The 14,826-nt window shown below is 41.0% G+C and overlaps 1 protein-coding gene across 4 annotated transcripts in view; it reads right to left on the reverse strand.

Moving 5' to 3' along the window:
• Positions 1-14,826, reverse strand: part of stag2b (STAG2 cohesin complex component b) — a 116,021-nt gene that overhangs the window by 51,504 nt on the left and 49,691 nt on the right. For 3 of the 4 annotated variants that reach the window (XM_078412554.1, XM_078412556.1, XM_078412555.1), the window contains exons 3-5: positions 7,911-7,995; positions 4,145-4,309; positions 3,290-3,386 (exon numbers count right to left, since the gene is read on the reverse strand). In XM_078412554.1, the coding sequence (XP_078268680.1) occupies positions 3,290-3,386; positions 4,145-4,309; positions 7,911-7,995 (347 nt within the window). Of the gene's footprint in view, positions 1-3,289; positions 3,387-4,144; positions 4,310-4,564; positions 4,695-7,910; positions 7,996-14,826 lie in introns of all 4 variants that reach the window. The other variant, XM_078412557.1, reaches the window with a different exon arrangement.

The following is a 14,826-nucleotide window of genomic DNA, read 5'->3' on the forward strand; positions in this document are numbered from 1 at the left end:
TTGAAGCTTCACCCTGTGTTTTAACCTGTGTCAAGGGTAGAATATCTACACAACAATGTCAAACCTAGCTATCAACAGCAATGTCCCTCCTGACCAAAGGGTCTGGACATTGTTCAGGAATCACAGGCAGCAATTTCAAATGACAGGTCAAAAACAGTATAATCAGGCCCAATAAAAAGGGAGAGATTGACAGATTAATTTGACATAACGTCTTTAAGCTTCAAAGAATGCGATACCAAATTACAGTTCACTGCATAATAAAGTATTTTATCAAATACAGTTATCAACTTTATTCAAAGACCCAGAATTAGCAAGAATTAGCAAGAAACAAGGCTCTCAAGTTTGATATCATTTTAAGATTAATGCAGAAATGTATTAAGCAGAACTATTTTGAGCATGAATAGTTTAGTTCAAATTCAGGCAACTCTTCAAATCTAATCAAATATTTATTTTTCTTGGATAGGAGGGTCAATCGCACTTGTACCTTTTCTTATTATTTTCTTATTATACAAATGTCACAGTGACACAAAGAAAACTCCGCCAATTGACTGGGATCAACAGGCCGTGGCAGCATCTGAGTGTTACAGAATAGATTGACTTGTAATCCTAGCAGTAATTTATTTAGGATAGCTGAGAATTACGAGTCAATTTCCAATATCACAAAGCACAACCAAGCGACGTCAGTAAACTGAAATATTAGGTAGAACATCCAAATTCTGGGATGTTGTCTCCGTTCCTGAGGTTTAGGGCAAAGCAGCCACATGTTCTATAGGGCGTTATTGTTACAATTAATGAGTTTGAAAATACTCAATAAAGCTTCTGATCCTTTCAAAAAGATAGGAGGATGAGCAATATCATGCTTAAGTTTACGAATGTTTTTGATGCATTTTTCCATGCACTGAGTAATAATCAGTTGTATCTGCACTTGCCTCCGAATTAATTGCACCTCAAACGTTCCAATGTATCAACAAAATAAATCTACTAATCTTCACAAAAGTTTTGAACAACAAAGTGAAAACCTGATACAATTCCTTCAGACCCCTGCCCAGGTAAAGCAAGCACATACATCTATATACTAAAACTCTCGTTTGTTTGTTTGTTCCTGAACTACAGCCAAGACGGTACAGGATAGTGCGACAATTTTAGGCCCACCTTGCTCACTGTCGACCTTTTGGTGCTAATGGAAGTTTCATTGAAATTGCCGTTACATTTTTAAAGTTAAAATCTATCTCCTAGGGAGGGGGGGGGGGGAGAGGGAGGATAAGGGGGGTTGAGGGGGATGGAGTGGGGGGAGGAGAGAGGGGGTGATGGAGGGATGGGGAGGGGGTAGAGAGGGGGCAGGGGGCGGGGGCAGGGCAGGGGTGAGGGAGGAGGGGGGACTGCACCAATGCAGGAGAGATTTGGGCCCAACGGGTCCACTTGGTCTAGTTAACATTAAAAGCCCACTGATGAAATTGTCAAGTTTAACACTTCATTCAATATGGACAGAGGATCTAGGGGGGGTAGAGGAACTGAAAGAAATTAGCATTAGGCGAGAAATAGTATTGGGTAGATTGATGGGACTGAAGGTTGATAAATCCCCAGGGCCTAATGGTCTGCATCCCAGGGTACTCAGGGAGGTGGCTCCAGAAATAGTGGATGCACTGGTGATCATTTTCCAATGTTCAATAGATTCAGGATCAGTTCCTGTGGATTGGAGGATAGCTAATGTTATCCCACTTTTCAAGAAAGGAGCGAGAAAGAAAACGGGGAATTATAGACCAGTTAGTCTGACATCGGTGGGGAAGATGCTGGAGTCAATTATTAAAGAGGTAATAACGGTGCATTTGGATAGCAGTAAAAGGATAAGTCCAAGTCAGCATGGATTTATGAAAGGGAAATCATGCTTGACTAATCTTCTGGAATTCTTTGAGGATGTGACAAGTAAAATGGATGAAGGGGAGCCAGTGGATGTAGTGTATCTAGACTTTCAGAAAGCCTTTGATAAGGTCCCACACGGGAGATTGGTGAGCAAAATTAGAGCACATGGTATTGGGGGTAGGTTGTTGACATGGATAGAGAATTGGTTGGCAGACAGGAAGCAAAGAGAAGGAGTAAACGGGTCCTTTTCAGAATGGCAGGCAGTGGCGAATGGAGTACTGCAAGGCTCGGTGTTGGGGCCGCAACTGTTTACCATATATATTAATGATTTGGATGAAGGAATTACAAGTAACACTAGCAAGTTTGCGGATGACACAAAGCTGGGATGGCAGTGTGAACCGCAAAGAGGATGTTAGGAGGTTGCAGGGTGACCGGGACAGGTTGAGTGAGTGGGCAGATGCGTGGCAGATGCAGTATAATATAGATAAATGTGAGGTTATCCACTTTGGCCGCAAAAATAAGGAGGCAGATTATTATCTCAATGATGTCAGGTTAGGTAAGGGGGAGGTGCAGTGAGACCTGGGTGTCCTTGTACACCAGTCACTGAAAGTTGGCGGGCAGGTACAGCAGGCAGTGAGGAAAGCTAATGGCATGTTGGCCTTCATAACAAGAGGATTTCAATATAGGAGTAAAGAGGTTCTTCTGCAGTTGTATAGGGCCCTGGTAAGACCACATCTGGGGTATTGTGTACAGTTTTGGTCTCCTAATTCGAGGAAGGACATCCTTGTAATTGAGGCAGTGCAGCGTAGGTTCACGAGATTGATCCCTGGGATGGCAGGACTGTCATATGAGGAAAGATTGAAAAGACTAGGCTTGTATTCACTGGAGATTAGAAGGATGAGAGGGAATCTTATAGAGAAATATAAAATTATAAAAGGACTGGACAAGCTAGATGCAGGAAAAATGTTCCCAATGTTGGGCAAGTCCAGAACCAGGGGCCACAGTCTTAGAATAAAGGGGAGGCCATTTAAAACTGAGGTGAGAAGGAACTTTTTCACCCAGAGAGTTGTGAATTTGTGGAATTCTCTGCCACAGAGGGCAGTGGAGGCCAAATCACTAGATGGATTTAAGAGAGAGTTAGATAGAGCTCTAGGGGCTAGTGGAATCAAGGGATATGGGGAGAAGGCAGGCACGGGTTATTGATTGTGGATGATCAGCCATGATCACAATGAATGGCGGTGCTGGCTTGGGGCTGAATGGCCTCCTCCTGCACCTATTTTCTATGTTTCTACGTTGGGTGAAAAGATACCGTTGAACTGCTTGGATAAAATTCTATCCACATCAGTGGAAAGATTTAAAACCAATTCTCTGACACAATCCTAATCAACAGAATCAATAAAGTTTCATTTTCAGAAGGAACAAAACCCACCTTTACAGCCCGAACACTGAATGAAAAAATTGATGAGATCAAGAAGTGCTATATCCCGGTCATGCTTGTAGGATTCAATCCAATCGTCCACAACAGACTATAAAAACAAAATAAAAGAGAGATTAATATATGGAAGTTTAGCTTAAGGAAAAACAGTCTAAAAAGATATGGCAAGAAGAATGAGACAAAATGATGTATGGGGGTAGGGGGTGAAGAGGTAGAAAAGAAGGTAGAAAGCAGAGGAAGGAAGAATATACAGTGAGGTACTAAAGCGGAAATGGGTAGATATTGCAAGTCGATGACATGTGGATGCAATGATGAATTGATAAATAGTGAATTTAAGGAAGTTTACATAGCCGGGTCAAGAGGACTTAAGCAATATATGCACACTGTAAAAACAACAGCTCTGCAAGTATAGCCTCCTCTGAAGACATCAGTTTTGTTTCAGCATTTCAAAAACACTGGAAAAGTATGAAATTTCCCAAATCAACTCAAATCACAAAATGAATCAAAGTTATTAACAGCTGATAAAAAAGATACAGCCTTCTTCATCATTTTGGTATGCAGCTATCGCTTCATTAGCTTGCCAATCCTAAAAAATCTAGAATTTGTTCATTAAAACCCAAAGTTGAGCCTTATTTTGGCATCTGGTTTTGTTTGAACAGTGAGTGGAACGTAAAACTGACAGGAGCCTCCTTGGAAGGGTAGCTTGACTGACAACTGGAACATTACAAGAGCAGTTCATACAATAAAATTAATTGCAAATTTGAAGAATAGATTCTGTCTGTTTCACAAACTCCTCATTTTTCTGCACAATAAAATCATTGCCCAGCCACTTTCAAGAACAATTTTTACCTGCATTGCACTCTTGCCCAGTTTCACAACTTCGAATAGCATCATGTTTTCCACTCCTCCATTCTGTTGGTGATGCCCATTCATCCGGTTCATGCCTGTTGCAGATTTTGCACCACTTCCATATCTTCCTTTCTCTCCAGGGGCTTTCTTCGATTTTTTCCCTGACTAGAAATCAAAAATTAGACTTTTACACGACTACGCAAAGAAGTATTACCAAAATATAGGAATTCTATCTTCCAATTGACTATTTTATGCAAAAATAGAACCCCAGTGAATTCAAACAATGATTTGGTTGAAGCAAAATGTCACGGAATTATTATGTTCCTTCATGTAAACAACAGTGATTAATGATAAAAGTACTTTAAGGATATTCCTTCTGTTTTCTGAAAATCAATTTAATAAAGACATGAAAGGGCATACCATTCCTGACGATTGCACATCCCACACCATGTGAAAAATCCAGGACACTTCCTGTGTTCTGGACAACCAGAAAGTCCAGAGAGTTTTGTCAGCAAGAGGTGCTCAAGTTCCAGGACAAAAGAATTTTCCCCTGGGGAGTGCAACCACAGCCAATACCATTATACACAACGGGTGACTCAATGACACGAGGGACATGGGAAAAGATCAAGGGAGCAACAGTTATTAGGGTTCCGATGAAAGGTTATTGTCTTGAAATGTTAACTCAGTTTCTACCTCCACCCGTCCTGTCTGACCCCGAGTATTTCCACCACGAATCTTTTATAACATTTATAAAAGATTCTATAAATAAGGGAGGCAGACAGCTATTTCTGTGGTTGCTGAAAATGACTAAAAAATGTAATTGCCCTCTGTGAGCCTAGGATAAGGATACTGCCGAGCAGCTGCTGAATATTCATTTAGGTACTAATGTACAGTTGTCAGGATAGTGCAAAAGGATTTTGAGTTCAGAAAAAGATCAACAGACAGGACTTAGAGGAGGAAATTCCAGAAAAAAATCAGACCACTAAATATAGAAATTGGCGTTTACACAGATAAATGTATGGCTGGAGAGATGCAAGAAGGACAACTACAGTACTACAGATGCAATGAATGAGAATTAGAACTGTTTGAGAAAAAGTGAGAACAGGAGGAAGAACAGAAGATCGTAAGGAAATGCTGGAAAGACATGATGTTCAAGGGCAATGAATGAGAATTAGTTGAGAATTAAGAAACAACAAATATATGGTTGCACAACTGGGACTAATTGACTGGGAAATTAATGATGTGCTAAAGCAATAATAATGGGGGACTTCGTCAATCCAAATAAAGGCTGGAACAGCAAAAGGAGGAATTTCTGAATTGAGTTCACAAGCACTTTCTTGGTCAATAAATTATAGAGAAAGATGCTAGCTTGTTAACACAGTTAAAACCAGGCTGATGGAAGGGCGCAGAAGAAAAGTTAAAAGGAGAAGATGGAGAAAGTTTAAGATAATAATAATAATAATAAATTTTACTTGTCATATGTAGGTTGGCACAGGGTCAACGGTACAATGAAATGTATTTGACAAGACAACGGTCACCTCAGCAGTAATATTCCAAGGATAAATAAGATTTTTAAAATGACATTAGTAAGGTAAAAAGACAATATTAAAAATATGTAAAAAGACAATATTAAAAATAATCAACATATATGATGTGAAATGGGTTTATGAGTTCAGAAGCCTGATGGCCTGATGGAAGAAACTGTTCTTAAGTCTGGTGGTACGCGCAGCCATACTCCTGTATCGTCTGCCTGACGGTAACAAGGAGAACAGCCTGCGTGCTGGGTGGCTGTGGTTCTTGATTATGCTGCGTGCCTTCCGCAGGCACCGCCAGTAGAAAATGTCCTGAATGGCCGGGAGACAGTTGCCAGTGATGTGCTGTGCCGTCTTCACCACTCTCTGTAGTGATTTGTGGCTGTGGGCAGAACAGTTCCAGTACCAGACTGTAATGCAGCCCGTCAGCAGGATCTCGATGGTGCATCTGTAGAAGTTTGTGAGGATGCTGGCGTTCATGCCAAACTTCCTCAGTCTTCTCAGGAAAAAGAGCCGCTGGTGGGCCTTCTTTGTTATTGTGTCCGTGTGCAGTGTCCAGGAAAGGTCCTCAGTGATGTGCGCACCGAGGAACTTAAAGCTGCTGACCCTTTCAACCTCAGCATCACCGATGTGGATGGGGAGGTGTCCACTCCCCCGCTGTCTCCTGTAGTCCCCGATCATCTCTTTAGTTTTGCTGACATTGAGAGAGAGGTTATTTTCCTGGCACCAGCTGTTTAGTGCCTTTACCTCCTCTCTGTAGGCCGTCTCATTGTTGTCTGTGATGAGGCCCAAGATTTGCAGCATACAAACAAACAAATCCAATAATGGTCTTATATTCTTGTGTACAAAGTAAAAGCTTTTAAGAGGAGAAGTGGGGTTGATCAGTCACCCAAAGATAAATTCATTCATGGAAGCAAAGCACATGAATGAGATATTAAATGAGTACTTGGCATTAGTCTTTCCAGAAGACACTACGCCTGGAGTCTCAGAAAAGTAATTTGTAATGGAAAGCCTGGACAGACTAAAAACAGGTACAGGAACATATAATAATGAATGCGTCAAGAAGTCAGTATGGGATGCATCCTGGATTGCAATGGAAAGAAGAAAAGATAAAGCCCTGGCCATTATCCTGAAAACATACAGGTTCAGGAGTTGTGTATAAGGACTGGAAAACTGCACAGATTACACCCTTGATCAAAAAAAGGGAAAACCCAGGGATTATAGGCAAGTCAGTTTAACATCACAGGGAAGAAAGTTATCGAAACAATAGCACAGAATGCCATGAACAATCATTTCATTTCAGCTTCATTGGCATGGCCAACATTTATTTATACCCTAACTCCTGTGCGAAGGAGGCACTTGAAGGTAAACCACATCAATGGGTCTGGAGTCACAGAGGTAAGACTGGATAAAAACAATGGAGTTCCTCTCTGAAGGCCATTAGCAAGCCTATTTTCAACTCTCTTACTGATACAGCGCGTAAATTATTGGTGGCATTTAAGAGAATTTTAGATAGGCACAATGAAGTGCAAGGAATAAACTGATCTCATCTGCCTGTACATGATCCATATCCCTTTATTCCTTGATAGAGGTGTACAAAATTAGGAAAGGGATAGGTAGGGTACATATTAAGAATGTTTTTCACATGGTGAATATCTAATACAAGTGAGCACATGTAAGGAGTAGTTAGACAGTCCCCAAGGAGAAATATTTTCAGTCTGGATGGAATCTGGAATACGCCTCCCATGTTAACAGTGAAGCTCCTTTTAACATTTAAATATTATCTGGACAAACAATTGAATTGGCAAGGCATATTAGACCTTTTCCGGGTAAGTACCACGAGTATGAATGGGTGCGGATGTCAATGTGGACATGGAAGGTAAAATGGGCCTGTTTCTGAGATGTACAGCTCTATACCTCTAAACATGGATTGATCAGGAAAAAACAGCATGCATTTGTAAAAAACAATTTCTGAGCATCTAAACTGATGGTGTTTTTGGATTGAGTAACAAAAATAGTTGTTGAGAAAGAGTGGTTCATGTGATAGAGTTGGGCTTCCAAATGACATTTTATGAGATGGCAGACAACAAGCCTGTCAGCAAGCTTGAAGGACTTGAAATAAAAATGGACTGCAGCACCATGCATAAAAAATTGCCCAACTAACGGAACATGAAGCACAACATGATGTGCAGCTACCTTTAAAAACTTGGATACAAATAAAGAAATAAACTTACACTGTTTTTCACCTTGATTGGATTGTACGTTTTTCCATCGATATCTTCAAAATCAGTATCGGATGAGAAATGTGTTTCAGTCTCCCTGTCAAGAAATTTGATCTATCAGTAAAAGTCTTAGTTCATTAGTTTTCACATTAAAATTGTCCAATGAAACAATGAAGTAGCAGCAAAATAGATAAACAAACTGGTACCTATTTTAGCAGCACCCTGCAGATCACCGATTAATTATATTGCATATGACCCTCTGGTCTGAACTCTTAAAAGGTATACCTCTTATTGTTCTCTAAAGACGACATTTATTCAAACTGCCTATAGCTATGAATTACCAAAGTTCAGTATGGCCAAGTTCAAGTTGGGAAAACAATGCTGCAAGATGGCGGAGACAGCAGCTATCATCAAATCCAAGCAGCAGTTATGAGTGTTCACACAGTCGGGGCAATCTATCAACACAAGATCAGCCCACTGATGCAACTGGTAGAGGCGCTGCCTCACAGCGTCAAAAACACAGGTTTGACACTGACCTTGGGTGCTGTCTGTGTGAACTTTGTATGTTCTCCTTGTGACAGCATGGGTTTTCTTTGGATGCTCCAGTTTCCTCCCACATCACAAAAGACCTGCTGGTTTGTAAGTTAATCGTCCTATGTAAATTGTCCCTAGCATGTGTATGGGGATAACATAACAGAGTGAATGGGTGATCGATAGTCAGCATGGACTCAGTAGCCCTAAAGGCCTATTTCCATACTGTATCTCTAAACTAATTTGCTGACTGTTCCCAGCAATGGCCTACAGTTATTCAGGGTGCAACCCAAATCCCCATTTCTATGCTGACTGAATCTCTTTCAGTAACTCTCCCAACACCAGCCCTCACAGAGCCTCTCCACACTAAGCCTTGGGCAATTCACAGATATAAGTGTGTCATGGCAGGGATTTGTTTCAGGTTCCTAACCTATTTGCTTTCAGTTGTAGGGAGGACAAGAATTTGAGCAAGGCTCCTGGTACACCAGCAAAGAAATCAAGGTTACATATCAGGTTACCAGTATATGTGCTGTCTGTAATACTTCTCTTATATATGAAATAATGACCATTGGCACTCTCATTCCTGGGAATGTATCATGTGTACGAAGCAAGGTAAGAGGGTACTACGATTGGATCACTCAAAGTCATACTTAATTAGTTACCTTTTGGATACCAGTAAAGATAATACAGAATTTCTTGGAAATAACAAGTAAAATTCACAAACATCAAAATAACAAAGATCGACACAAAATGCCAGAGTAACTAGTGGCTTGGGCAGCATCTCTGGAAAAAGGAATAAATGACATTTCGGGTCGAGACCATTCTTCAGACTGAGAGTCAGGGGTGACACTCAGTCTGAGAGTCAGTGAGAGTCCCCTAACTCTCAGTCTGAAAAGGGTGTCAACGTGAAAAAATTCAGATATGTTTATGTATATATAAATTATTAAGTAGGACAGGCAGCATCTCTGGATAGGAGGAATGGATGACGTTTCGGGTCGCAACCCTTCTTCAGACTGAGTCTGAACTTCTGACTCAGTCTGAAGAAGGGTCTCGGCCTGAAACATCACCCATTTCTTCTATCCTGAGATGCTGCCTAACATTTTGTGTCTATCTTTGGTGGAAACCAGCATCTGCAGTTCCTTCCTACACATAAATTATTAAGTGATTGACGACTGGATTATGAAAACCTATTTTGCTCAGACAGCCTGAAGGTACAGAATCTTTTTGCCCCAAACTGATCTCACCTACATTCCAGGCCCACAATGCGGTTAATTCTACATTGTCCTATGAAATGCCAAGAAAGTTGCACAATTGTATACGAATACTACAAAAAACAAAGATAAAATTGAATAAACCACATGCTCATTAATCCAGACACAATGTGTAACAAAGACAAATGGGATCACTCAATTCTGTAAAATATTCTTCACCAGCATCTTTGGCATCTCAAAAAAGGGAAGGCTTTGCAGACCTGACAAGCCACAACCAAGCATAAGTCCACTTGCACACCCATATGATTTTTTACCAAAATTCACAATTCCTCCATCACTATCATAGGCTATATCTGATCATCAACCCGGAACATCTATAGTGTTTTTCCTTCCGCAGAGTTTGCTGGCCTGCTAAACTTTCCAGCATTTTATGGTTTTATTTCAGATTTCCTGCTTCTGTTGTTTTTTTTGTCTCTCATCTACATCGATCAGCCAAAACATTATGACCACTGACAGGCGAAGTGAATAACATTGATTATCTTGTTACAATGGCACCTGTCAAGGGGTGGGATATATTAGGCAGCAAGTGAATAGTCAGTTCTTGACGTTTATGTGTTGAATGCAGGATAAATGGGCAGGAGTAAAGACCTGAGCGACTTTGACAATGGTCAAATTGTTATGGCCAGACGACTGGGTCAGAGCATCTCTGAAACGGCACGGCTTGTGGGGTGCTCCCGGTCAGCAGTGGCGAGTACCTACCAACATTGGTCCGAGGAGGGACAAACCACAAACCGGCAGAGTGTTGGGCGCCTAAGGCCCATCTATGTGCGAGGGCAATGAAGGCTATCCCGTCTGGTCCAAACCGATAGAAGGTCTACTGTGGCACAAGTCACAGAAAAATGTAATGGTGGTCACGGGAGGAATGTGTCAATACGCAGTGCATCGCACTGGGGCTGCGTATGGGGCTGCACACGGAGGACCAACAGCATATTAGGCAGGTGGTCATAATGTTTTGGCTCATCAGGTCATAATGTTTTGGCTGATCGGTCACATGGAGACACATTCATCAATTGGTATTTCGGTAGGGTGAGCAGATAATTGGCATGGGATATTACATGCACGTCATCATCATGGTCAACAATAGTTTGACAACCTATTACTCCAGAGGTCAAAGCCGCCCACAGATTTGTAACAGGTGTTGACAATTTGAAGTAGAGCTATTTGGAAATTAAATTTTATAGAAGCACAAATGACAACAATGGGACAATTTCCTTACCTCCTCAGAGGGATTTGTTTTGGAATTCAAAAGATACTTTATTCAAGAAACAAAAAACATGTCCTTAAATAGACCATAGACTTCAGTAATTTTATACTGCAGATGAATTGCATTACAAGATTACTTCACGTGCAAAACTGATTAAATATTCGGAGATATTCTATGAAGCATAAGTAAAAAAATTAACATTAAAAACCCTTTTGATTAATCTTTTTGCGACTTTCAGTGTTATACATGGTGATTTTTGTCATCTACATCCCAGATTATATCTGTATTTAGTAATATTGATTGATTAAGAACAATGTTGCATACAGGCCAAAATGCCAAAACGCCCAGAGACCTGGTATCCAAAAACAATTGATTCACTTCCTGACACCCAAAGTCTTTCCACCATCAGCAAGGCACAGAAGAAATCTTTTCCATTTGCTTGGATGTGTGCCAATCCAAGATGTTCAAACGCAATATTAAAAGCAATTCCTTTTCTTCTCTCCCATTCTTTCTCTCCCGAGATGCTGCCTGACCCGCTGAGTTACTCCAGCATTTTGTGTCAAAATTAGTCTGAAGAAGGGTCTCGATCCAAAACGTTACCCATTCCTTCTCTCCCGAGATGCTGCCTGACCTGCTGAATTACTCCAGCATTTTGTGTCTACCTTCAATATTAAAAGCAAAGTAGCCTACTTGATTTAAAGCCTTGTCACAACAAAAAGTATTCATCCCCTCCATCACTGGTGCACTGTGGCTACAACAAACCATTGACGAATCATCTGCAGTTACTCACCCATGTTACTCCCTAAACATCGATCAAACCTGTGATCTCTTCCAACATCAAGGACAATGACTGGGCACATGCAACACACCTACAGGTTGCTCACCATCATGACTTAAAATATTTCACTAGTCTTGCTTGTCACTGGTCCCAAATCTGAGAACTCCCTACCCAATAGTAGTCTGAATACCTTCACTGGAAATCAACAGCATTTAAGGCGACAGCACTGAAAATTGAGAATTTATAAATCCCATGGAGAGGTGTTCCCTTCAACCAAATCTCTGAAGAAGCAGAACGTTTTGTTGCAATACTTTAAGAAACTTTTGATCAAAAATTTACATCCATTTTTAATGCAAATGATTTAAACAAAAATTGCAATTGATCAGATAATTGCACTCCATACCAAGCACAAATATATCTGATTCATATAACTAATACTTATGGAGATTTAGTGCATAGAGAAAACGAATGTAATTTTTGATACTTAGAACTTGTTCAACTGCGGGTAATGTTTCATTTTACTACACATTTATGTGTATGTAACAAATAAACGACTATTGACTATTGACATTTGAAGTTACAGAATTCTGAATAGAATTCACACAATGAGAAAAGTAGCAAAGCCTTCCACTATTAACATAAGTCAACAAAACTTGCTGCTTGGTATCAAGCAGGCACCAGAAGATTGAGAACACAGAGGCCAGATTTAACAATCAAAAGCTGCAATGAAAAAAGGGATTCATGGTGGCACGTCTGCACCTCCACAGACTCCTCTTTGAAGCTTCTCAAGTTTGCGGATGACGCAACCCTGATTGGACTGATCCAGGATGGGAAGGAATCTGCCTCCAGACAGGAAGTGACACAGCTAGCGTCCTGGTGCCTTCACAACAACCTGGAGCTCAATGCTCTTAAGACGGTGGAATTGATTGTATACTTTAGGAGAGCTCCCCCTCCCCTCCCCCCACTCACCATCAACAACACCAGTCACATCTCGCGGAGTCATTTAAGTTCCTTGGAACAGCCATCTCTGGTTGGCTGCAACCTCCCCCCCCATCAACAAACTGTACTCTGCAAGGGCCAGGAAGAAAGCGGGTAAGATCATCTCTGATCCCTCTCACCCTGGCCACAAACTCTTTGAAGCACTTCCCTCTGGAAGGCGATTCCGGACTGTCAAAGCTGCCATAACCAGACATAAAAATAGCTTTTTCCACGAGCAGTAGCTCTACGCAACAGCCAAAAGTCTATAGCCTCCTTGTGCTCTGGTATTTTATTTAATTCTTCACGTTTTAAATTATGTTTTATTTTTAATTGTCCACTGTATATCGTGTTGTTACTTGCGAGCAAAGCACCAGGGCAAATTCCTTGTATGTATACATATTTGGCTAATAAAATGTATTCAATTCAATTCAGCTGGTAGAGCTGCTACCTCAGAGCGCCAGAGATTCAGGTTCTGACCTCAGATGCTGTCTGTGTGGAGTTTGCACGTTCTGTGACCTCGAGCATTTCCTCCGGGTGCTCCGGTTTCCTCCCACATCCCAAAGATATTTACAGGTTAACTGGCCTCTGTAAATTGCCCCTAGTATGTAGGGAATGGATCAGGTTCCTATTAAATCTTTCCCCTCTCACCTTAAACCCATGTCTTCTGGTTCTTGATTCCCCTACTCTGGGTAAAAGACTGTGCATTCATCCTATCTGTTCCCCTCATGATCATATACACGTCAACCTACTTGTGATGCCACTTTCAAGTAACCATGTACCTGCACTTCAGGATCCCTCTGATCTACAACATTCCCCAGAACCCTGCCATTCACTTTGAAGGGTCTGCCCTGGTTTAACGTCCCAAAAAGCAATATCTCAAATTTATCTGATTAAACTCCATTAACCATTCCTCAGCACACGTGCCTAACTGATCAAAATCCACCATTTACTATTGCTAATTATGACACAACCCATTTTAATGATTCTGTGCAGCAATGGTGAGAAAATGGATGGGAGCAGGACAAAGGATGGAGATAGGGTAGCAGGCCACTAGATCCAATGATCTAGATGGTAAATAGATATTAGTCACCCAGAAGTTACAGGATGGATGGATGGTGATCTGTCTGCCCGGCAGTAGAGATAATCTGTTTGCATAATGAGGATGGGTGAGAATTTCCAACTATATGAGCAGGGTTCGCAGTGCTGAGTTACATATCAAGCAGTTGCGAGGGTGACCAGCTGCCCTGGGGGCAGAGATCAGAGGATCAGAATGAATACTGCAGTGGGAGGAAAAAAAAGCAAATGGCACAAAGGCTCAGGTTCATTGCTAAGTCATGTGAGGCTGGGCGAAGTGCTTGGATATCAGCCTGAGTGGGTGCATCTCTGATCTGGTTGCAAAGGGATCTGAAGCAAAACAAGTCCTTCACATTTTTCACACAAGTATTGAAAAGGTAGGTTAATGGCATGAAAACCGAGGCACCAGGTTTGGTATACGATTAGTGGAATAAGTCGGGCCTGAAAGGATAAGATTGGAAATATTATTCCAGTTCGATAATATCATTTTAATGTGCACTTGGAGTAGAGTTGATCTCATTCAGTCTCTCTATTACTAATCCTGAGAAAGTTAGTTTAAGCATTTAAAGCATTTAATGCTTTAGTTTAAGCATGTTTAATGCTCATTACCAAAAGTACTTCCATAATGATACAAAAATACACAATGACCCCAAATTAAGCAAATAGAGCTATTAACATGACAAACAATCATAATAGTCAATGAACATAAACACTAGTTATCCAGCTTGCTGAAGATGGTTATTCTTAACCTTCACAGTAAGTGGAGTCACATAGAAGTGAAATGCAACTGAGGTAGCCAGCAAGCTCCTGAAAGGCACTACATACTTTTGAGAGATTATATTGGATGTGGCTAGTGCCTAACAGCAGAATTGGCAATCAAGTCAACTCTACTGTCTGGGCTGACACTGACCCTTCCTTAACTGAAATATCCCAAGTCATTGAAGCACTAGCAACTTTCAGCTCAATGTCTACCTTGGATCCCAAGATTTCTCTGTACATCTTACCATTATTCTGTATACTGTACATCAAGGGTCTTACCATTATACTGTATACAGTGCCCTCCATAATGCTTGGGACAAAGACCCATCATTT

Source organism: Rhinoraja longicauda, chromosome 15 (assembly GCF_053455715.1).
Source record: "Rhinoraja longicauda isolate Sanriku21f chromosome 15, sRhiLon1.1, whole genome shotgun sequence".
NCBI lineage: Eukaryota > Metazoa > Chordata > Chondrichthyes > Rajiformes > Arhynchobatidae > Rhinoraja > Rhinoraja longicauda.